At 48.3% G+C, this 25,070-nt stretch overlaps 1 protein-coding gene across 3 annotated transcripts in view; it reads left to right on the top strand.

Moving 5' to 3' along the window:
* LOC106597444 (threonylcarbamoyladenosine tRNA methylthiotransferase) overlaps window positions 1-25,070 on the top strand; it is an 811,125-nt gene that overhangs the window by 305,072 nt on the left and 480,983 nt on the right. For all 3 annotated transcript variants that reach the window (XM_082959157.1, XM_082959161.1, XM_082959159.1), the window contains exon 8: window positions 22,023-22,126. In XM_082959157.1, coding sequence (XP_082815283.1) covers window positions 22,023-22,126 — 104 coding nt within the window. The remainder of the gene's footprint in view (window positions 1-22,022; window positions 22,127-25,070) is intronic.

Below are 25,070 nucleotides of genomic sequence, written 5' to 3'. Positions count from 1 at the left end.
GTTCTAACATCTTGTTCTAACATCTAGCATCTTGTTCTAACATCTAGCATCTTGTTCTAGCATCTTGTTCTAACATCTAGCATCTTGTTCTAACACAATGTGACGATAGGTAGCCTAGTGGTTAGAGCGTTGGGCCAGTAACCGAAAGGTTGCTAGATCGAATCCCTGAGCTGACAAGGTAAAAATCTGTCGTTCTGCCCCTGAACAAGGCAGTTAATATACACATGAAACTCTGTCGCCAATTGGCTGGAAACCTAGCTTCTGTCACATCTCTAAAATAGATACTGTATGGGCTTTGTCCTGAATGGCACCCTATTCCCTATTTGTTGCACCAGAGCCCTATGGGTCCTGATCAAAAGTAGTGTACTAAATATAGAAAACAGACAGATTAAGACTAGTCAGGACACATATTATGATTAGTCAGGACATGGACAACGACTAGTCAGGACACGGACAAAGACTAGTCAGGAGACAGACTAAGACTAGTCAGGACACAGAGCCAGTATAAAACATGATATGGGATCTGTTGCTGCTTTACAGAGCTGTAATACACACACACACACACACACACACACACACACCGCTCAGCTCTCCCCGTCTCTCCTCACTGCCTCTCCCCGTCTCTCCTCGCTGCCTCTCCCCGTCTCTCCTCGCTGCCTCTCCCCGTCTCTCCTCGCTGCCTCTCCCCGTCTCTCCTCACTGCCTCTCCCCGTCTCTCCTCGCTGCCTCTCCCCGTCTCTCCTCGCTGCCTCTCCTCGTCTCTCCTCGCTGCCTCTCCCTGTCTCTCCTCGCTGCCTCTCCCCGTCTCTCCTCGCTGCCTCTCCCCGTCTCTCCTCGCTGCCTCTCCCCGTCTCTCCTCGCTGCCTCTCCCCGTCTCTCCTCACTGCCTCTCCCCGTCTCTCCTCGCTGCCTCTCCCCGTCTCTCCTCGCTGCCTCTCCCCGTCTCTCCTCGCTGCCTCTCCCCGTCTCTCCTCGCTGCCTCTCCCCGTCTCTCCTCGCTGCCTCTCCCCGTCTCTCCTCACTGCCTCTCCCCGTCTCTCCTCACTGCCTCTCCCCGTCTCTCCTCGCTGCCTCTCCCCGTCTCTCCTCGCTGCCTCTCCCCCTATCTCGCCTTTCGCTCTCTCTCCCCCTTCTGAGGCTCTCTAGCTCCCTGTCTCTATCTCCCCCCTCTCACACACGCACTCTCACACCCTCTCAGTCCTAGGCCCTATCTCCCCTCTCACACCCTCTCAGTCCTAGGCCCTATCTCCCCTCTCACACCCTCTCAGTCCTAGGCCCTATCTCCCCTCTCACACCCTCTCAGTCCTAGGCCCTATCTCCCCTCTCACACCCTCTCAGTCCTAGGCCCTATCTCCCCTCTCACACCCTCTCAGTCCTAGGCCCTATCTCCCCTCTCACACCCTCTCAGTCCTAGGCCCTATCTCCCCTCACACCCTCTCAGTCCTAGGCCCTATCTCTCCCCTCTCACACTCTGTCTCTCTCTCTCCTCTCTCTCTCTCCTCTCTCTCTCTCCTCTCTCTCCTCTCCTCTCCTCTCTCTCTCCTCTACTCTCTCACTCCGTCTGATCGTTGCTGTAAATCAAACCTCTCAGGAGACTGAAGGGATTGTCTCCTTAAACTTGTTCCAGAACACTTCCAGAAGTCAACGCTTCTCTCTCCGTGAACTTTTTGTTTCTTGGAAATGTCAGCTTTGATGTATGACAGTTTCCCCCTCTCTCCCTGTCTTAAAGTTGAGAGATCTGAGAGCTGTGAAATGTCTCTTTGTTATAAAGGGCAGAGAGAGGTCTATAAACATAGTGTGTATGCTAACGTTTTACCATATTCATTCCATATGGTTAACACTGTAGTACAGTATATCCCAATGCTGTAATTCACTGTGAGGTCGCCATTTAAACTCTTCCATACTGCAACGTAAAGTCCTCAACCTCCCTCCCTTGTCCTCAACCTCCCTCCCTTGTCCTCAACCTCCCACTCTTGTCCTCAACTTCCCTACCTTGTCCTCAACCTCCCTCCCTTGTCCTCAACCTCCCTCCCTTGTCCTCAATTCCCAAGTGATAGTTGAAACAATTGCAGAAATGTAAACTCTCCGATATCACCAACCACCAACACCACTTTAGTTTTAGTCTCTGGCATGCTAATGACACACTGAGTGGACAAAACATTAGGAACACCTGCTCTTTCCATGACAGACTGATCAGGTGAATCCAGGTGAAAGATATGATCCCTTATTGAAGTCACTTGTTAAATCCACTTCAATTAATGTAGTTGAAGGAGAGAAAACATGTTAAAGAAGGATTTTTAAGCCTTGAGACAATTGAGACATGGATTGTGTGTGTGTGCTATTGAGAGTGAATGGGGAAGACAAAATATTTAAGTGTGTAAAGAACTGCAACACTGCTGGGTTTTTTCATGCTCAACGGTTTCAACACCCAAAGGACATCCAGCCAACTGGACACGACTGTGGGAAGCTTTGGACTCAACATGGGCCAGCATCCCTGTGGAACACTTTCAACACCTTGTAGAGTCCCATGCCCCCCAACGAATGGAGGCTGTTCTGAGAGCAAAAGGGGGTGCAACTTAATATTACGAAGGTGTTCCTAATGTTTTGTACGCTCTGTATAGTGAGCAATATGTTTGGAACATCAAATAAGAATCAAATGGTAGTCTGGAATAATAATGTATATAGAATCTTGAGAAGTGTAATACATATGGTATAGCCAGCTAAGTACAGTGATGATATGGTGTCGTGAGGTCCCTGGTAATTCCCAGCCCTCTGTGTGTGTGGTGGAGAGGGTCTCAGTAGGTCTGAGTCTCTGTGTGTGTGGTGGAGAGGGTCTCAGTAGGTCTGAGTCTCTGTGTGTGTGGTGGAGAGGGTCTCAGTAGGTCTGAGTCTCTGTGTGTGTGGTGGAGAGGGTCTCAGTAGGTCTGAGTCTCTGTGTGTGTGGTGGAGAGGGTCTCAGTAGGTCTGAGTCTCTGTGTGTGTGGTGGAGAGGGTCTCAGTAGGTCTGAGTCTCTGTGTGTGTGGTGGAGAGGGTCTCAGTAGGTCTGAGTCTCTGTGTGTGTGGTGGAGAGGGTCTCAGTAGATCTGAGTCTCTGTGTGTGTGGTGGAGAGGGTCTCAGTAGGTCTGAGTCTCTGTGTGTCTGGTGGAGAGGGTCTCAGTAGGTCTGAGTCTCTGTGTGTCTGGTGGAGAGGGTCTCAGTAGGTCTGAGTCTCTGTGTGTGTGGTGGAGAGGGTCTCAGTAGGTCTGAGTCTCTGTGTGTCTGGTGGAGAGGGTCTCAGTAGATCTGAGTCTGTGTGTGTGGTGGAGAGGGTCTCAGTAGGTCTGAGTCTCTGTGTGTCTGGTGGAGAGGGTCTCAGTAGGTCTGAGTCTCTGTGTGTGTGGTGGAGAGGGTCTCAGTAGGTCTGAGTCTCTGTGTGTGTGGTGGAGAGGGTCTCAGTAGGTCTGAGTCTCTGTGTGTGTGGTGGAGAGGGTCTCAGTAGGTCTGAGTCTCTGTGTGTGTGGTGGAGAGGGTCTCAGTAGGTCTGAGTCTCTGTGTGTCTGGTGGAGAGGGTCTCAGTAGATCTGAGTCTCTGTGTGTGTGGTGGAGAGGGTCTCAGTAGATCTGAGTCTCTGTGTGTGTGGTGGAGAGGGTCTCAGTAGGTCTGAGTCTCTGTGTGTCTGGTGGAGAGGGTCTCAGTAGGTCTGAGTCTCTGTGCTGTATTAGAGGGTAATTAAAGCTGTGATGAAGTGGGAGATGAGCTGCAGATTAAGCCTGGATCAAGTGGTTAAGGCCTCAGTTTAGGGCATCCCATGTCTCCTAACTCTGATGCTCTAAGCTAAAACACTCTAATCTGCTCCCCTGGCAGAGCTCTGTCTTTTCTCTCTCCTTCTCTGAGTCTCTCTGTCTTTTCCTCTCTGAGTCTCTCTCTCTTTACCTCTTTCTCTCTTTGCTCTTTATTTATTTCTCTTTCTAGCTGCCTCTTTCACTGTCTCTTTCCCTCCCTCCTCATCTGTCTCTGTCCCAGCCTGTGTCTCTGTGCAGCGCTCCAGTCTCCATCTGTCTCTGTCCCAGCCTGTGTCTCTGTGCAGCGCTCCAGTCTCCATCTGTCTCTGTCCCAGCCTGTGTCTCTGTGCAGCGCTCCAGTCTCCATCTGTCTCTGTCCCAGCCTGTGTCTCTGACCTAATGAACTCTCTGTATTTAGTCTCGTGCTTCATGCTCCCTGTGAGGCCGGCACACACACACACACACACACACACACACACACACACACACACACACACACACACACGCACACACCCTGATCTGTTCCCAGTAAAGTTTACACACACACTGTGAGTTGTGACTGCTGCAGCTTGTTGTTTAGTCTCCAGAGCCACTCTGTTTTCCCCTCAGCTTGTCTGAGCATTGTGAAAGGAATGCTGCTGTACTGTACCGTGTCGGCTGACAGGCCTCGGCTGCTGCCATACAAAAACTACTATACACCCATTGACTTCAATGGGATTTCCTGTTCTAGTGATTCCATTTCTTCTTGGCTTCTGCTGCTAGCGTTGTTACACGGACCCCTTCCTTCATTATCTCAGGTTCATGAGTTCACCTGATCCTGCTGTTAGTTCACTCCTTCCTTCATTATCTCAGGTTCATGAGTTCACCTGATCCTGCTGTTAGTTCACCCCTTCCTTCATTATCTCAGGTTCATGAGTTCACCTGATCCTGCTGTTAGTTCACCCCTTCCTTCATTATCTCAGGTTCATGAGTTCACCTGATCCTGCTGTTAGTTCACTCCTTCCTTCATTATCTCAGGTTCATGAGTTCACCTGATCCTGCTGTTAGTTCACTCCTTCCTTCATTATCTCAGGTTCATGAGTTCACCTGATCCTGCTGTTAGTTCACCCCTTCCTTCATTATCTCAGGTTCATGAGTTCACCTGATCCTGCTGTTAGTTCACCCCTTCCTTCATTATCTCAGGTTCATGAGTTCACCTGATCCTGTTGTTAGTTCACTCCTTCCTTCATTATCTCAGGTTCATGAGTTCACCTGATCCTGCTGTTAGTTCACTCCTTCCTTCATTATCTCAGGTTCATGAGTTCACCTGATCCTGCTGTTAGTTCACCCCTTCATTATCTCAGGTTCATGAGTTCACCTGATCCTGCTGTTAGTTCACCTGCCCAGACTGGTAGACAGCCAGTAGACAGCCTGGTGTGGTGTTTAATATGCATAACACTGTGGTTTTATATCAAATTAAATTGTTTCGGTCGCGTATTTTGCGGATGTTATCGCAGGTGCAGCAGAATGCTTGAGTTCCTAACTCCATTCAGTACTGCATTGCCAAACCAACAGAAGTGGTTGAACTGTTAAAGCTCTGGTTAGTGTGGTGAGGACGGCTCAGTGTTGTCCCTGGGTCACATTTCAGCTCTGACAGCTGCTCAGAAACTCCCCTGTGTTTCTCAGACTGAGCAGCCGTCTTTGACTTTTAAATGATTTCTCAAATGGATCCTGATGCCTTTCAGACTTCAACTCCATTGTTTCCTGTTTGGTTTGTTTGTTCCAGCAGTGGGACTCGTCCCAGTGGCGTTCTACTGTTTTATCCCACTTTGACTTTGAGGAGCCTCTTATAAAAAGGGACTTAATTGTTTTATACTTTGTGTGTTGGGTTCAATATTCACTCGACCCTCCTTGTCCTGTCTACACAAACATCCAAACAAACAATCCAATGAGTTCCTGCAACTTCTCTTCAAGTTCAAACCACATTTTTATTTTTATCAACGTCTCTAAATAAAAGCTTTTAATCACAACACGTGGCCATAGATTCAGCTGCTTTCTAATTAATGGAGAAGAAATGCTCTGCAGATCACAGGCTTAGTGTGTAGACCCTAGTGTTTTCCTTCCTCTGCTCATAGGGAAGAAGACATGGGTTCAAACACTATTTGAAATCTTTCCAATCCTTTCAGCCCAGAATGCCCCAGCCTCCCTGGAATGTGAGATGGGTGGGGTTTTACAGTTCTGGGACTGTTTTATATGTTTCAGTTTAATTAAGAACCAATAAAGTATTTGAAATCATTTCGAATAGTATTTGAACCCGTTCTGAGAGGCAGCAGCTCCTAGGAGTGTCCTCTTGGGTGTGTGTCCGCCAGTGAGGGGGTCAGTGTAATTTAGTGCAGGTTTCCACTCAGGGACCCAAATTAATATATTGAGGGACCAGGAGTCTATCAGGGGGACCCAGTGCTATTGTCTCTCCATCATCTGCAGTGTTGACGGGCTAACAAAGAGGTGTGTGTGTGTGTGTGTGTGTGTGTAACACAGAGGTAAAGCTGTGTGCTGTTACACCAGGGGCCCTCCCTGCCTCTGAGTCATAATGATGTAGTACATTGTCGTGTGTGTGTGTGTGTGTGTGTGTGTGTGTGTGTGTGTGTGTGTGTGTGTGTGTGTGTGTGTGTGTGTGTGTGTGTGTGTGTGTGTGTGTGTGTGTGTGTGTGTGTGTGTGTGTGTGTGTGTGTCGTAATGATGAAGTATGTTGTCCTCGCACACCTTCATGTGTAATTCATGTTTGAGGAGAGAGTCACACAGCAACACAGCAAGAGGCATTCAGACTACAGGTTACAGTCGTTAACGACTCAGAAATGAGTTACTGCAGGTGTCTGGGGAGGGGGGGTCTTGTTTGGAGAGGAAGTCTACATTACTGAACAATAATACAATGAAATCACAAGCTATTCCTCTACACGTCTCTACACGGCCTCTACACGGCCTCTACACGTCCTCTACACGTCCTCTACGCGGGCTCTACACGGACTCTACACGTCCTTTACGTGGGCTCTACACGGCCTCTACATGGCCTCTACACGGCCTCTACGCGGGCTCTACACGGACTCTACACGTCCTCTACGCGGGCTCTACACGGCCTCTACATGGCCTCTACACGGCCTCTACACGGGCTCTACACGGTCTCTACACGGACTCTACGCGGCCTTTACCCGGTGTCGTGTCTTTGGGTACCATTAAACGGAAGACATGTTTATCAATTAACTCCCTGTAATTATTATCACGCGATTAAACTGATTAATCGTTTAATTGTAATTAACTAGGAGATCGGGGCACCAAGGAGAATATTCAGATTACAAAGTTATAATTTTCCTAATATAACTTTCCTATATTATTATATAGGCCGATTATCTTCTGGTTTAAATGGTGTATTTTACCTCTAGTCCAGTCTCATTCCAAACGTCGTAAATTGTTGTATCTGCACGAACCCAGTCTTTACTAAAATCATCCATACATCAATTGTCTTATAATCATTTATTTACTACACTAAGTAATTAACAGAAAAACATACAAACAGTCATTATCATCACACAGGATTGGTATAGTAATGTGCCCTAATGGCTAACAAGCATGGCTGGTCTGTTAGACAATGGGTCATAAACGGTCAGCTGAGAAGTTACACAGAGTTCATTAATATTAACAATTGACAATTGAAGGCTCACTCATTCGGGAACAATTGCAATCAATATATATTTACGCTCAGTGTGTCGTCGTGATCCTTGTTCGAGAGTTCTGTTCTGTTGGGGAGTTTTGTCCGCGTTCTCTCTCTCTCTCTCGGTTAGAATGGATCTTTCAGAGCGACATTCATTAATGTCGTCATCGAATGGTTGTTTCGTTGGTCTTCGCGTTCAATGATATAATTTACTTAGCTGCAGACTAATAATTAATATCAAAGACTTGTTCTTATTCTGTCAGTATCAATAGTCTAAAAGTTAACCACGTGGTATAGTTCACTTTCAGTAGAATACTTGGATGGTCAACCTATTGGCCCACTTCTCGCAATGGAGTGGGGGCCTGGTCTGAAGAAATGTAAATCAGGGGGTGTTTTATAGTGCCCATAGAACAGGCTTGTCAAATGACGCCTGGTCCTGTATGGGTCCCTGGGGGCGTGCCTATGACTGAGTTAGATTTGGTTACAGAAATACAATTCTATCACATTACATCAGTATAATAGCATCTCATGTGTATTATAAAAGCTTTATCCTTATTAATACATTCTATACAACCATTAAGTTGCAAGTCTCAAGCTGATGCTATTATATAAACAGTTTTATGGTAATATGGCTATATTGTCTCTTCTGAGTATCACAAAATTGTACCAAGCGGATCAGTTCGTAGCTGGATTCTTCACCAATCTTCCATACCTTCTCCAGAACACAAAATGTCGCTTGGCTCTCCAATTCTATGAGTTGGAAGAATTTCCTGTGTCTCTCTATGGGCCATGTGGCCAGAGACTCTCCTGGAATTTTAGAGTTTTTACGACCCTTTACACACAGGGTGGATTGGGGGGGAGGAAGGTGAAAAAGGGAGGGGGGGGTCAACTGTCCTCCCTGTACCAAAAGAGGCCAACGTCATGACACCGGCCTCTACACGGCCTCTACACGGCCTCTAGACTCGTCTTTTAAAAAACAATAACACTGGTGTTGGAAGGTAATTCAGTGAGATTCTGGTTCTGTTTGAAACCAGTGTGGTTGTGATGAGTCTTAGATGCTCCTGTCAGAGTGGTTGGGATGTCCCGTGAGGTACTCAGTCAGAGAGACAGAGACAGAGAGACAGAGAGGAGGGGAAATAGAGAGGTTGGCAGCTCTCCTGTCTGTCAGCGTGGATGGATGAAGTGTAGAGAGATGGATGACAGACACTAACAGCTCTACAGCTTCAGGCGACCCTGCTGCTACTACACAAACCCGCTGCGTCTTAAAACAAGTGTTCCACTTTTTCTGATGTGTTTCTCTGTCAGTAACCAGCATCACACAGCTACCACACTAATAAATAATGAACCACCTTGAGTTGGTTTAAGTCTTAGATCAGGTCAGAAGTGGGAAAGTTTTTCCTGGGTACTTTTTTTCATATCACTGCCTTACTGTAATTCACTCAACAAATAGCATTTTTCCCTGGTAGGATTTCATCTATTGTAGCTCTGTCTAGTGGTAATGTAGACGTTGTCAGGACAACAAACTACAGTAAAAATGTAGACATTGTCAGGACAACAAACTACAGTAAAAATGTAGACATTGTCAGGACAACAAACTACAGTAAATGTAGTCATGCCGACGTTGGGAGTCCCATAGGGCGGCGCACAATCGGCCCAGCGTCGTCCGGGGTAGGCCGTCATTGTAAATAATAATTTATTCTTAATTAACTGACTAGCCTAGTTAAAGGTGCCATGAAATAACAACAGACCACAGTAAAGGCTGTATGTTTTCTTGCGTACACATATTACTTACACTGTTTTCATTGAAAACAGTGTATCAACTCAGTAAAGTCTGTAGTAAAATAGATATCAGTTGAGAGCCTTTTTCACACATTACACTATCATCTGATCCAGGGTCTGCTCCTACACTAGGCTTTATACAGTACACTATACACTATTACTACACTATCATCTGATCCAGGGTCTGCTCCTACACTAGGCTTTATACAGTACACTATACACTATTACTACACTATCATCTGATCCAGGGTCTGCTCCTACACTAGGCTTTATACAGTACACTATACACTATTACTACACTATCATCTGATCCAGGGTCTGCTCCTACACTAGGCTTTATACAGTACACTATACACTATTACTACACTATCATCTGATCCAGGGTCTGCTCCTACACTAGGCTTTATACAGTACACTATACACTATTACTACACTATCATCTGATCCAGGGTCTGCTCCTACACTAGGCTTTATACAGTCGTACAATACATTACACTATCATCTGATCCAGGGTCTGCTCCTACACTAGGCTTTATACAGTCGTACAATACATTACACTATCATCTGGTCCCGTGTGGCTCACTTGGTAGAGCATGGTGTTTGCAACGCCAAGGTTGTGGGTTCGATTCCCACGGGGGACCAGTACGGGGGGGAAAAAATATGAAATGTATGAAACGAAATGTATGCACTCACTACTGTAAGTCGCTCTGGATAAGAGCGTCTGCTAAATGACAACAATGTAAAATGTAAATGTAATTCTGATCCAGGGTCTCCTCTCTTCTTGGTCCTCAGGTCCTGTCAGTGTCATCAGAATGACTGATTTGTTGTGACATGGAGACAGCCTTCACGTCTCTTGGGAATACTAGGGGTTTGATCCACTTATAGCCACTGCTGCTGGCCCATATTTCACATTTAACACCAGAGACCCCTGGGGTAGAGGTCTGGAGACCAGGGGAGACCAGGGTACTAGTCTGTAAGACCAGAGACCCCTGGGGTAGAGGTCTGGAGACCAGGGGAGACCAGGGTACTAGTCTCTAAGACCAGAGTAGAGGTCTGGAGACCAGGGGAGACCAGGGTACTAGTCTCTAAGACCAGAGTAGAGGTCTGGAGACCAGGGTACTAGTCTCTAAGACCAGAGTAGAGGTCTGGAGACCAGGGGGGACCAGGGTACTAGTCTCTAAGACCAGAGTAGAGGTCTGGAGACCAGGGTACTAGTCTGTAAGACCAGAGTAGAGGTCTGGAGACCAGGGGAGACCAGGGTACTAGTCTCTAAGACCAGAGTAGAGGTCTGGAGACCAGGGGAGACCAGGGTACTAGTCTCTAAGACCAGAGTAGAGGTCTGGAGACCAGGGGAGACCAGGGTACTAGTCTCTAAGACCAGAGTAGAGGTCTGGAGACCAGGGTACTAGTCTCTAAGACCAGAGTAGAGGTCTGGAGACCAGGGGACACCAGGGTACTAGTTTATAAGACCAGAGTAGAGGTCTGGAGACCAGGGGGGACCAGGGTACTAGTCTCTAAGGCCAGAGTAGAGGTCTGGAGACCAGGGTACTAGTCTCTAAGACCAGAGTAGAGGTCTGGAGACCAGGGGAGACCAGGGTACTAGTCTATAAGACCAGAGTAGAGGTCTGGAGACCAGGGTACTAGTCTCTAAGACCAGAGTAGAGGTCTGGAGACCAGGGGAGACCAGGGTACTAGTCTCTAAGACCAGAGTAGAGGTCTGGAGACCAGGGTACTAGTCTCTAAGACCAGAGTAGAGGTCTGGAGACCAGGGGAGACCAGGGTACTAGTCTATAAGACCAGAAACCCCTGGAGTAGAGGTCTGGAGACCAGGGGGGACCAGGGTACTAGTCTCTAAGACCAGAGTAGAGGTCTGGAGACCAGGGTACTAGTCTCTAAGACCAGAGTAGAGGTCTGGAGACCAGGGGAGACCAGGGTACTAGTCTCTAAGACCAGAGTAGAGGTCTGGAGACCAGGGTACTAGTCTATACGACCAGAGACTCCTGGAGTAGAGGCAGGACCTCTGAGCTTTGTTGGCTGGGGGGGCGGAGAGATGTTGGGGGGGGGGGAGAGAGAGAGGAGGCTGCAGGCCAGAGGGGGAAGTAGGGTGTTGAGAGGGGGCTGGGGAGAAACAGGAAGGAAGGAGGAGAGTAGACTCCTCCTGTAGCCAGACCCACAGATTCCTGGTTACAGCCAATCTCTGACAGGGGGTTAAAGGGGGGAAACAGGATGATGGGAGAGTGGGAGAGGGCCCCATCTGTTAGTGTTCTCTCTGAGGCCAGGTCATGTGACCCAGCTGCCATCTTTAATGCCCATTCTAATCAGGGAAAGTGCCAGAGATGGATCTCCTTTCAAAGACATCCCTTCACCTCAAATCTGACTGGACCACCAAAGCATTATTAGTGCCAGTCTTTACACTAAATCTCTCACTCTCCTATCTCTCATCTTTTTTAAGAGCTATTATAAATGCAGGATTACAGCACTGTATAAAAACAACACTCTTTTGGTGAATAGTGGTTTATTCTTAGTAACATATCAATCAAATGTATTTGTAAAGCCCTTTTTACATCAGCCGGTATCACAAAGTGCTGTACAGAAACCCAGCCTAAAACCCCAAACAGCAAGCAATGTAGATGTAGAAGCACGTGGCTAGGAAAAACTCCCTAGAACGGCAGGAACCTAGGAAGAAACGTAGAGAGGAACCAGGCTATGAGGGGTGGCCAGTCCTCTTCTGGCTGTGCCGGGTGGAGATTATAACAGAACATGGCCAAGATGTTCAAACGTTCATAGATGACCAGCAGGGTCAGATAATAATAATCACAGTGGTTGTAGAGGGTGCAACAGGTCAGCACCTCAGGAGTAAATGTCAGTTGGCTTTTAATAGCCAAACATTCACAGTTAGAGACAGCAGGTGCGGTAGAGAGAGAGTTGAAAACAGCAGGTCTGGGACAGGTAGCACGTCCAGTGAACAGGTCAGGGTTCCATAGCCGCAGGCAGAACAGTTGAAACTGGAGCAGCAGCATGACCAGGTGGACTGGGGACAGCAAGGAGTCATCAGGCCAGGTAGTCCTGAGGCATGGTCCTAGGGCTCAGGTCCTCCGGGAGGGGACGGAGAGAGAATTAGAGGGAGCATACCTAAATTCACACAGGACACCGGATAAGACAGGAGAAATACTCCAGATATAGCAGACTGGCCCTAGTCCCCTGACACAAACTATTGCAGCATAAATACTGGAGGCTGAAACAGGAGGGGTTGGGAGACACTGTTGCACGTCCGACGATACCCCTGGACAGAGCCAAACAGGCAGGATATAGCCCCACCCACTTTGCCAAATCACAGCCCCCACACCACTAGAGGGATATCTTCAACCACCAACTTACTATCCTGAGACAAGGCCGAGTATAGCACACAAAGATCTCCCCCACGGCAGAAACCCGAGGGGGGTGCCAACCCAGACAGGAAGATCACACCAGTGATTCAACCCACTCAAGTGACGCACCCCTCCTAGGGACGGCATGGAAGAGAACCAGTAAGCCAGTGACTCAGCCCCTGTAATAGGGTTAGAGGCAGATAATCCCAGTGGAGAGAGGGGAACCGACCAGGCAGAGACAGCAAGGGCGGTTCGTCGCTCCTGTGCCTTTCCGTTCACCTTCACACTCCTGGGCCAGACTACACTCAATCATAGGACCTACTGAAGAGATGAGTCTTCAGTAAAGACTTAAAGGTTGATACCGAGTCTGCGTCTCTCACATGGGTAGGCAGACCATTCCATAAAAATTGAGCTCTATAGGAGAAATCCCTGCCTCCAGCTGTTTGCTTAGAAATTCTAGAGTCAATAATGAGGCCTGCATCTTGTGACCGTAGCGTACGTGTAGGTATGTGACCTGTATGCTCTAGTCGGCTGGCCCTCGCTACATATTCGTCGCCAGAGCCACTGGCTCCAGGTCATCTATAAGTCTTTGCTAGGTAAAGCTCCATCTTATCTCAGCTAACTGGTCACCATAACAACACCCACCCGTAGCATGCGCTCCAGCAGGTATATCTCACTGGTCACCTCCAAAGCCAATTCCTCCTTTGGTCGTCTTTCCTTCCAGTTCTCTGCTGCTAGTGACTGGAAAGAACTGCAAAAATCGCTGAAGCTGGAGACTTACATTTCCCTCACTAACTTTAAACATCAGCTATCTGAGCAGCTAACTGATCGCTGCAGCTGTACATAGTCCATCTGTAAATAGCCCATCCAATTACCTCATCCCCATACTGCTATTTATTTTCTTTGCTCCTCATTTTTCACACCAGTATTTCTACTTGCACATCATCATCTGCTCATCTATCACTCCAGTGTTAATCTGCTAAATTGTAATTACTTTGCTACTATGGCCTATTTATTGCCTTACCTCCTCACGCCATTTGCACACACTGTATATAGTCTTTCTTTTTTCTATTGTGTTATTGACTACGCTTGTTTATTCCATGTAACTCTGTGTTGTTGTTTCTGTCGCACTGCTTTGCTTTATCTTGGCCAGGTCGCAGTTGTAAATGAGAACTTGTTCTCAACTAGCCTACCTGGTTAAATAAAGGTGAAATAAAAATAAAAAAATAAAAATGTATGGCAGGACCAAATCAGAGAGACAGGTAGGAGCAAGCCCATGTAATGCTTTGTAGGTTAGCAGTAAAACCTTGAAATCAGCCCATGCCTTAACAGGAAGCCAGTGTAGAGAGGCTAGCACTGGAGTAATATGATCACATTGTTTGGTTCTAGTCCAGATTCTAGCAGCCGTGTTCAGCACTAACTGAAGTTTATTTAGTGCTTTATCCCGGTAGCTGGAAAGTAGAGCAATGCAGTAGTATAATCTAGAAGTAACAAAAAAATTGATACATTTTTCTGCATCATTTTTGGACAGAAAGTTTCAGATTTGTTAATGTTACGTAGATGGGGGGGGGGGGGGGGGAGCTGTCCTTGAAACAAATGAATGTGTTGTTCTTCTATGAGACTGGAGCAGACTGGAGCCTGAGTGTTATCAGATGGTCACGGATGGTCTATTTCTGGTTGGCTCATTGTTACTCTCTGAGACTAGATCATTAGTGGCATGTGACACTCGCTCACTGACAACTACAATGGTTTGGTTTGTAAAATACTATTTAGTATTTTTACTGTTGGGGGGGTGTTAGACTGTTTGTCCTGGTCATGTTCCCAGACCCTGTTTACTCCATCCTAGTCTTCTTAACTGACGGGGTTTAAACTGTTTGTCCTGGAGCATGTTCCCAGACCCTGTTTACTCCATCCTAGTCTTCTTAACTGACGGGGTTTAAACTGTTTGTCCTGGAGCATGTTCCCAGACACTGTTTACTCCATCCTAGTCTTCTTAACTGACGGGGTTTAGACTGTTTGTCCTGGAGCATGTTCCCAGACCCTGTTTACTCCATCCTAGTCTTCTTAACTGACGGGGTTTAGACTGTTTGTCCTGGTCATGTTCCCAGACCCTGTTTACTCCATCCTAGTCTTCTTAACTGACGGGGTTTAGACTGTTTGTCCTGGAGCATGTTCCCAGACCCTGTTTACTCCATCCTAGTCTTCTTAACTGACGGGGTTTAGACTGTTTGTCCTGGTCATGTTCCCAGACCCTGTTTACTCCATCCTAGTCTTCTTAACTGACGGGGTTTAGACTGTTTGTCCTGGTCATGTTCCCAGACCCTGTTTACTCCATCCTAGTCTTCTTAACTGACGGGGTTTAGACTGTTTGTCCTGGTCATGTTCCCAGACCCTGTTTACTCCATCCTAGTCTTCTTAACTGACGGGGTTTAGACTGTTTGTCCTGGTCATGTTCCCAGACCCTGTTTACTCCATCCTAGTCTTCTTAACTGACGGGGTTTAGACTGTTTGTCCTGGTCATGTTCCCAGACCCTGTTTACTCCATCCTAGTCTTCTTAACTGACGGGGTTTAGACTGTTTGTCCTGGTCATGTTCCCAGACCCTGTTTACTCCATCCTAGTCTTCTTAACTGACGGGGTTTAGACTGTTTGTCCTGGTCATGTTCCCAGACCCTGTTTACTCCATCCTAGTCTTCTTAACTGACGGGGTTTAGACTGTTTGTCCTGGAGCATGTTCCCAGACCCTGTTTACTCCATCCTAGTCTTCTTAACTGACGGGGTTTAGACTGTTTGTCCTGGTCATGTTCCCAGACCCTGTTTACTCCATCCTAGTCTTCTTAACTGACGGGGTTTAGACTGTTTGTCCTGGTCATGTTCCCAGACCCTGTTTACTCCATCCTAGTCTTCTTAACTGACGGGGTTTAGACTGTTTGTCCTGGAGCATGTTCCCAGACCCTGTTTACTCCATCCTAGTCTTCTTAACTGACGGGGTTTAGACTGTTTGTCCTGGTCATGTTCTCAGACCCTGTTTACTCCATCCTAGTCTTCTTAACTGACAGGGTTTGTCCTGGAGCATGTTCCCAGACCCTGTTTACTCCATCCTAGGTCTTCTTAACTGACGGGGTTTAGACTGTTTGTCCTGGTCATGTTCCCAGACCCTGTTTACTCCATCCTAGTCTTCTTAACTGACGGGGTTTAGACTGTTTGTCCTGGTCATGTTCCCAGACCCTGTTTACTCCATCCTAGTCTTCTTAACTGACGGGGTTTAGACTGTTTGTCCTGGTCATGTTCCCAGACCCTGTTTACTCCATCCTAGTCTTCTTAACTGACGGGGTTTAGACTGTTTGTCCTGGTCATGTTCCCAGACCCTGTTTACTCCATCCTAGTCTTCTTAACTGACGGGGTTTAGACTGTTTGTCCTGGTCATGTTCCCAGACCCTGTTTACTCCATCCTAGTCTTCTTAACTGACGGGGTTTAGACTGTTTGTCCTGGTCATGTTCCCAGACCCTGTTTACTCCATCCTAGTCTTCTTAACTGACGGGGTTTAGACTGTTTGTCCTGGTCATGTTCTCAGACCCTGTTTACTCCATCCTAGTCTTCTTAACTGACAGGGTTTGTCCTGGAGCATGTTCCCAGACCCTGTTTACTCCATCCTAGTCTTCTTAACTGACGGGGTTTAGACTGTTTGTCCTGGTCATGTTCCCAGACCCTGTTTACTCCATCCTAGTCTTCTTAACTGACGGGGTTTAGACTGTTTGTCCTGGTCATGTTCCCAGACCCTGTTTACTCCATCCTAGTCTTCTTAACTGACGGGGTTTAGACTGTTTGTCCTGGTCATGTTCCCAGACCCTGTTTACTCCATCCTAGTCTTCTTAACTGACGGGGTTTAGACTGTTTGTCCTGGAGCATGTTCCCAGACCCTGTTTACTCCATCCTAGTCTTCTTAACTGACGGGGTTTAGACTGTTTGTCCTGGAGCATGTTCCCAGACCCTGTTTACTCCATCCTAGTCTTCTTAACTGACGGGGTTTAGACTGTTTGTCCTGGTCATGTTCCCAGACACTGTTTACTCCATCCTAGTCTTCTTAACTGACGGGGTTTAGACTGTTTGTCCTGGTCATGTTCCCAGACCCTGTTTACTCCATCCTAGTCTTCTTAACTGACGGGGTTTAGACTGTTTGTCCTGGTCATGTTCCCAGACCCTGTTTACTCCATCCTAGTCTTCTTAACTGACGGGGTTTAGACTGTTTGTCCTGGTCATGTTCCCAGACCCTGTTTACTCCATCCTAGTCTTCTTAACTGACGGGGTTTAGACTGTTTGTCCTGGTCATGTTCTCAGACCCTGTTTACTCCATCCTAGTCTTCTTAACTGACAGGGTTTGTCCTGGAGCATGTTCCCAGACCCTGTTTACTCCATCCTAGTCTTCTTAACTGACGGGGTTTAGACTGTTTGTCCTGGTCATGTTCCCAGACCCTGTTTACTCCATCCTAGTCTTCTTAACTGACGGGGTTTAGACTGTTTGTCCTGGTCATGTTCCCAGACCCTGTTTACTCCATCCTAGTCTTCTTAACTGACGGGGTTTAGACTGTTTGTCCTGGTCATGTTCCCAGACCCTGTTTACTCCATCCTAGTCTTCTTAACTGACGGGGTTTAGACTGTTTGTCCTGGTCATGTTCCCAGACCCTGTTTACTCCATCCTAGTCTTCTTAACTGACGGGGTTTAGACTGTTTGTCCTGGTCATGTTCCCAGACCCTGTTTACTCCATCCTAGTCTTCTTAACTGACGGGGTTTAGACTGTTTGTCCTGGTCATGTTCTCAGACCCTGTTTACTCCATCCTAGTCTTCTTAACTGACAGGGTTTGTCCTGGAGCATGTTCCCAGACCCTGTTTACTCCATCCTAGTCTTCTTAACTGACGGGGTTTAGACTGTTTGTCCTGGTCATGTTCCCAGACCCTGTTTACTCCATCCTAGTCTTCTTAACTGACGGGGTTTAGACTGTTTGTCCTGGTCATGTTCCCAGACCCTGTTTACTCCATCCTAGTCTTCTTAACTGACGGGGTTTAGACTGTTTGTCCTGGTCATGTTCCCAGACCCTGTTTACTCCATCCTAGTCTTCTTAACTGACGGGGTTTAGACTGTTTGTCCTGGTCATGTTCCCAGACCCTGTTTACTCCATCCTAGTCTTCTTAACTGACGGGGTTTAGACTGTTTGTCCTGGTCATGTTCCCAGACCCTGTTTACTCCATCCTAGTCTTCTTAACTGACGGGGTTTAGACTGTTTGTCCTGGTCATGTTCCCAGACCCTGTTTACTCCATCCTAGTCTTCTTAACTGACGGGGTTTAGACTGTTTGTCCTGGTCATGTTCTCAGACCCTGTTTACTCCATCCTAGTCTTCTTAACTGACAGGGTTTGTCCTGGAGCATGTTCCCAGACCCTGTTTACTCCATCCTAGTCTTCTTAACTGACGGGGTTTAGACTGTTTGTCCTGGTCATGTTCCCAGACCCTGTTTACTCCATCCTAGTCTTCTTAACTGACGGGGTTTAGACTGTTTGTCCTGGTCATGTTCCCAGACCCTGTTTACTCCATCCTAGTCTTCTTAACTGACGGGGTTTAGACTGTTTGTCCTGGTCATGTTCCCAGACCCTGTTTACTCCATCCTAGTCTTCTTAACTGACGGGGTTTAGACTGTTTGTCCTGGAGCATGTTCCCAGACCCTGTTTACTCCATCCTAGTCTTCTTAACTGACGGGGTTTAGACTGTTTGTCCTGGAGCATGTTCCCAGACCCTGTTTACTCCATCCTAGTCTTCTTAACTGACGGGGTTTAGACTGTTTGTCCTGGTCATGTTCCCAGACACTGTTTACTCCATCCTAGTCTTCTTAACTGACGGGGTTTAGACTGTTTGTCCTGGTCATGTTCCCAGACCCTGTTTACTCCATCCTAGTCTTCTTAACTGACGGGGTTTAGACTGTTTGTCCTGGTCATGTTCCCAGACCCTGTTTACTCCATCCTAGTCTTCTTAACTGACGGGGTTTAGACTGTTTGTCCTGGTCATGTTCCCAGACCCTGTTTACTCCATCCTAGTCTTCTTAACTGACGGGGTTTAGACTGTTTGTCCTGGTCATGTTCTCAGACCCTGTTTACTCCATCCTAGTCTTCTTAACTGACAGGGTTTGTCCTGGAGCATGTTCCCAGACCCTGTTTACTCCATCCTAGTCTTCTTAACTGACGGGGTTTAGACTGTTTGTCCTGGTCATGTTCCCAGACCCTGTTTACTCCATCCTAGTCTTCTTAACTGACGGGGTTTAGACTGTTTGTCCTGGTCATGTTCCCAGACCCTGTTTACTCCATCCTAGTCTTCTTAACTGACGGGGTTTAGACTGTTTGTCCTGGTCATGTTCCCAGACCCTGTTTACTCCATCCTAGTCTTCTTAACTGACGGGGTTTAGACTGTTTGTCCTGGTCATGTTCCCAGACCCTGTTTACTCCATCCTAGTCTTCTTAACTGACGGGGTTTAGACTGTTTGTCCTGGTCATGTTCCCAGACCCTGTTTACTCCATCCTAGTCTTCTTAACTGACGGGGTTTAGACTGTTTGTCCTGGTCATGTTCTCAGACCCTGTTTACTCCATCCTAGTCTTCTTAACTGACAGGGTTTGTCCTGGAGCATGTTCCCAGACCCTGTTTACTCCATCCTAGTCTTCTTAACTGACGGGGTTTAGACTGTTTGTCCTGGTCATGTTCCCAGACCCTGTTTACTCCATCCTAGTCTTCTTAACTGACGGGGTTTAGACTGTTTGTCCTGGTCATGTTCCCAGACCCTGTTTACTCCATCCTAGTCTTCTTAACTGACGGGGTTTAGACTGTTTGTCCTGGTCATGTTCCCAGACCCTGTTTACTCCATCCTAGTCTTCTTAACTGACGGGGTTTAGACTGTTTGTCCTGGAGCATGTTCCCAGACCCTGTTTACTCCATCCTAGTCTTCTTAACTGACGGGGTTTAGACTGTTTGTCCTGGTCATGTTCCCAGACCCTGTTTACTCCATCCTAGTCTTCTTAACTGACGGGGTTTAAACTGTTTGTCCTGGTCATGTTCCCAGACCCTGTTTACTCCATCCTAGTCTTCTTAACTGACGGGGTTTAGACTGTTTGTCTTGGAGTCAACCTAGTCTTTATCCCTCCCAAAACGAGGCCTAATATAAACCATATAGAAATCAAACTGCTTTGTTTTCATGGATGTTTGAGCATGGTCTCAAAAATCTTGCTTACAAAGTCTTCAGAATGTGTCTGTAAAGAAAAATATAGAACATTCCTTTACCAGCCAGCTTGTCAAGGCCAGACACCACTACAACCAGCAGCTTGTCAAGGCCAGACACCACTACAACCAGCAGCTTGTCAAGGCCAGACACCACTACAACCAGCAGCTTGTCAAGGCCAGACGCCACTACAACCAGCAGCTTGTCAAGGCCAGACGCCACTACAACCAGCAGCTTGTCAAGGCCAGACGCCACTACAACCAGCAGCTTGTCAAGGCCAGACACCACTACAACCAGCAGCTTGTCAAGGCCAGACGCCACTACAACCAGCAGCTTGTCAAGGCCAGACGCCACTACAACCAGCAGCTTGTCAAGGCCAGACGCCACTACAACCAGCAGCTTGTCAAGGCCAGACGCCACTACAACCAGCAGCTTGTCAAGGCCAGACGCCACTACAACCAGCAGCTTGTCAAGGCCAGACGCCACTACAACCAGCAGCTTGTCAAGGCCAGACGCCACTACAACCAGCAGCTTGTCAAGGCCAGACGCCACTACAACCAGCAGCTTGTCAAGGCCAGACGCCACTACAACCAGCAGCTTGTCAAGGCCAGACACCACTACAACCAGCAGCTTGTCAAGGCCAGACGCCACTACAACCAGCAGCTTGTCAAGGCCAGACACCACTACAACCAGCAGCACAGGCTTTGTACTACACGGTGTCTTAGTGGTTAAGGGAGGGAGGGAGGGAGGGAGGCAGGGAGGGAGGGAGGGAGGGAGGCAGGGAGGGAGCGAGGCAGGGAGGGAGGTGGGGAGGGAGGCAGGGAGGCAGGGAGGGAGGCGGGGAGGGAGGGGGGGAGGCAGGGAGGGAGGTGGGGAGGGAGGGAGGTCTGTGTGGAGAACAGGTAATGATGATACAGCCGTTGTCTCCCTCTCCTCTCTTTCATTCTTCCAGAACTTGGAAACAGCCGTGATACCTGCATGTCAAAGTTTTGGCACTGCCTGCTGCCTGCTCTTGGATGTGTGTGTGTGAGCTGTAGTTTGGCATAGCTGTCTGAACTCAGCCGGACACACAGCTCATCAGGGGAACAGGAAAGCTGACAACTCAAAGAAGCCCTAAGCGTCTCAGCTAAGCAGTCAGCTAGTCAGCCAGCCACAGAGGAATTCAGCCAGCCAGCCCAGTCAGCCAGCCAGCCAGTCAGCCACAGAGGAATTCAGCCAGCCAGCCCAGTCAGCCAGCCAGCCAGTCAGCCACAGAGGAATTCAGCCAGCCAGCCCAGTCAGCCAGCCAGCCAGTCAGCCACAGAGGAATTCAGCCAGCCAGCCCAGTCAGCCAGCCAGCCAGTCAGCCACAGAGGAATTCAGCCAGCCAGCCCAGTCAGCCAGCCAGCCAGTCAGCCACAGAGGAATTCAGCCAGCCAGCCCAGTCAGCCAGCCAGCCAGTCAGCCACAGAGGAATTCAGCCAGCCAGCCCAGTCAGCCAGCCAGCCAGTCAGCCACAGAGGAATTCAGCCAGCCAGCCCAGTCAGCCAGCCAGCCAGTCAGCCACAGAGGAATTCAGCCAGCCAGTCAGCCAGCCAGCCAGCCAGCCAGCCAGCCAGCCAGTCACACTAAGGAATGGAAACCTGCCTTCCTTTACTGTGCTTCTCTCCTCTCAGCTTCACTTCACAGCAAATATAACAAGCAGAAGGAGACAGACGCACGGAGAAGCAGAACAATTGATCATGTCTGAAAGGAAAGCAGTTGTCCAGCTCAGTACTCACATCAAAAGAACCCTTGATGATGAGGGGGGGGGACAACCAACTACACCAGTCCAAAGATTCAGTTCTCTCTCTGTATTAAACCTGGTTCCCTTTTCAGATATGTTCTTCTCTATATTATACCGTTCAGTTAAGAGGCTATTTGGTCTCAGAATAATGTAATGAACCATATGATTGTCTGGGAGAGGGGTGTTGGTCGGTCATACACCTGATCACACAAACTCCCTGCTGTTGAGGCTTGTTGTTCACAACACCTCCAGATCTCTTTAAAATGGCCACCTTCAAAAAGGTTGGCTGCTGCTTGTATTCCTCAGGTCCTGGCGGGTTCTACTGTTAAACTTCACTAGTCTGTTGAAATGAGATATAGGTAGTCTAACTGAGGCCCGACCTCCTCTTCTCTCTCCCTCTCCAGATGTCTGAATGCGTGTACGTACTGTAAAACCAAGCATGCCAGAGGAGACCTGGCCAGCTACCCTGTAGAGGAACTAGTGGAGAGAGCCAGACAGTCCTTCCAAGGTGAGTCTACATCCGACTACACACTGCTGCTCCAGGCACTCTGCTGCTCCAGGCACACTGCTGCTCCAGGCACACTGACTTCTTTAACGACCTTCTTTTACTTTTAGTAACTGCCAACTCTTTGTAGGAGATAGCACCAGGGGATCTAGTGGGTTGTAGGAGATAGCACCAGGGGATCTAGTGGGTTGTTGGAGATAGCACCAGGGGATCTAGTGGGTTGTTGGAGATAGCGCCAGGGGGATCTAGTGGGTTGTTGGAGATAGCACCAGGGGATCTAGTGGGTTGTTGGAGATAGCACCAGGAGATCTAGTGGGTTGTTGGAGATAGCACCAGGGGATCTAGTGGGTTGTTGGAGATAGCGCCAGGGGGATCTAGTGGGTTGTTGGAGATAGCGCCAGGGGGATCTAGTGGGTTGTTGGAGATAGCGCCAGGGGATCTAGTGGGTTGTTGGAGATAGCACCAGGGGGATCTAGTGGGTTGTTGGAGATAGCACCAGGGGGATCGAGTGGGTTGTGGGAGATAGCACCAGGGGATCTAGTGGGTTGTTGGAGATAGCGCCAGGGGGATCTAGTGGGTTGTTGGAGATAGCGCCAGGGGATCTAGTGGGTTGTTGGAGATAGCGCCAGGGGATCTAGTGGGTTGTTGGAGATAGCGCCAGGGGGATCTAGTGGGTTGTTGGAGATAGCACCAGGGGATCTAGTGGGTTGTTGGAGATAGCGCCAGGGGGATCTAGTGGGTTGTTGGAGATAGCGCCAGGGGATCTAGTGGGTTGTTGGAGATAGCACCAGGGGGATCTAGTGGGTTGTTGGAGATAGCACCAGGGGATCTAGTGGGTTGTTGGAGATAGCGCCAGGGGGATCTAGTGGGTTGTTGGAGATAGCACCAGGGGGATCTAGTGGGTTGTAGGAGATAGCACCAGGGGATCTAGTGGGTTGTAGGAGATAGCACCAGGAGATCTAGTGGGTTGTAGGAGATAGCACCAGGAGATCTAGTGGGTTGTAGGAGATAGCACCAGGAGATCTAGCCAGAACGTGATCATGTCTAATGATCAACACACCACTACTAGCTAAAGTCAGATAGTCTTCTTCACCCAACATCTATAGAGTTTTCCACATGTATTTTTCTCCAGACCTTCCAAGGTGACGATAGCAGGTCCAACACCACCACTGTTATGTTTCAACCCACATTCAACAAGACCAAGGAGATACGTGGAGACAGATCATTCATCATGTCTTGGACTAACTGACGGCAGACAGACTTCCTCACTGTGGCGTTTTGATTTCTAGTAACTGGCACACATTTCTTTCATCAACAAGCCCAGCTCAGAGCCAATGAAATGACAGGTCCCTTTTTAATGCTCCCCGGCGACCGTCTGTTAATCCGTCTTGATTGGACAGCTGATTTCATCATGCCTCCACGTAGACAGACATGTCTCATCATGTTTCTATTTAGGTAGACAGACGGACAGACGGACAGAAGGGCAGACAGACAGACGGACGGACGGACGGACAGACAGACGGACACGGGTCCCCTAAAGCATTAGTAATTAACTGTCTCTCTGTGTGGAGTCTGTCAGCAGCACGGCCTGTCAGTCACAGAGCAGAGATTGGACAGTTCTGGAATCACACCCAACCAATCAGGTTAACCAGCCAATCGTTGCGCCAGGCAGTTACCAGGGATGGGAGGGGCCTATCAGTTCACTGTGTGTATTAACATGTGTGTTTACAGTTAAAGTACTGTGTTTTTACTTCAGGTACAGCTCAGTATTACAGTGCAGTCTAATACTTGTTCTTATCACATGCCGCCAGGCTTTGACGTCGCTGGTATTAAATGGAAAAAGCTAGACCGTCTCCCTGAGGTCTTTTGACATCCGAGTCCACGATAAAGATGAATTCATATGTGATTTTTAAGCTCTTAAACTGCTGGTTGTTGTCTCATCTCTGGTCTTACCAGTCGTCTTAGTGCAGAGTGGAGTTAAATCCTCAACAGGAATATGATGTTTTATTGAGTCGTCTTGTAGTGCAGCGGTTTAGTTTGTCATGCAGGGGTCATGCAGGGGTCATGCAGGGGTCATCTGAACACACGGTGGTGTTTTTATTGGACGGAGAGGATGGACACGTCCCCAAATGGGACCCTATTCCCTTTATAGTGCATTGCTTCTTCTACCGGGCTCTGGTCAAATGTAGTGCACTATATAGGGAATTGGCTGCAGTTTGAGATGCTGCCTATAGCAGCCAGGGAAACAGATGTCTTACTGGGAACCAGTTTCTCCTCGCTCCAGCACAGCCCAGGGCAAGTTTACACTTCATAGAAAGTACAGCTGACCTACAGACCTTAGTGGATAGGCTGGGTCAGCTTGATTCTTCTTCTGTGAAGGCTGTTGCTATGTGTGAAGGCTGTTGCTATGTGTGAAGGCTGTTGCTATGTGTGAAGGCTGTTGCTATGTGTGAAGGCTGTTGCTATGTGTGAAGGCTGTTGCTGCGTGTGAAGGCTGTTGCTACGTGTGAAGAATGTTGCTGCGTGTGAAGGCTGTTGCTATGTGTGAAGGCTGTTGCTATGTGTGAAGGCTGTTGCTATGTGTGAAGGCTGTTGCTATGTGTGAAGGCTGTTGCTGCGTGTGAAGGCTGTTGCTGCGTATGAAGCCTGTTGCTGCGTATGAAGGCTGTTGCTATGTGTGAAGGCTGTTGCTGCGTGTGAAGACTGTTGCTGCGTGTGAAGGCTGTTGCTACGTGTGAAGGCTGTTGCTGTGTGTGAAGGCTGTTGCTGCGTGTGAAGGCTGTTGCTACGTGTGAAGGCTGTTGCTACGTGTGAAGGCTGTTGCTGCGTGTGAAGACTGTTGCTGCGTGTGAAGGCTGTTGCTGCGTGTGAAGGCTGTTGCTGCGTGTGAAGGCTGTTGCTACGTGTGAAGGCTGTTGCTACGTGTGAAGGCTGTTGCTGCGTGTGA

This window comes from Salmo salar, chromosome 02 (assembly GCF_965601325.2).
Source record: "Salmo salar chromosome 02, fSalSal1, whole genome shotgun sequence".
NCBI lineage: Eukaryota > Metazoa > Chordata > Actinopteri > Salmoniformes > Salmonidae > Salmo > Salmo salar.
The sequence above is the reverse complement of the archived record's forward strand: the minus strand, read 5'-3'. Positions and strand labels throughout refer to the sequence as shown.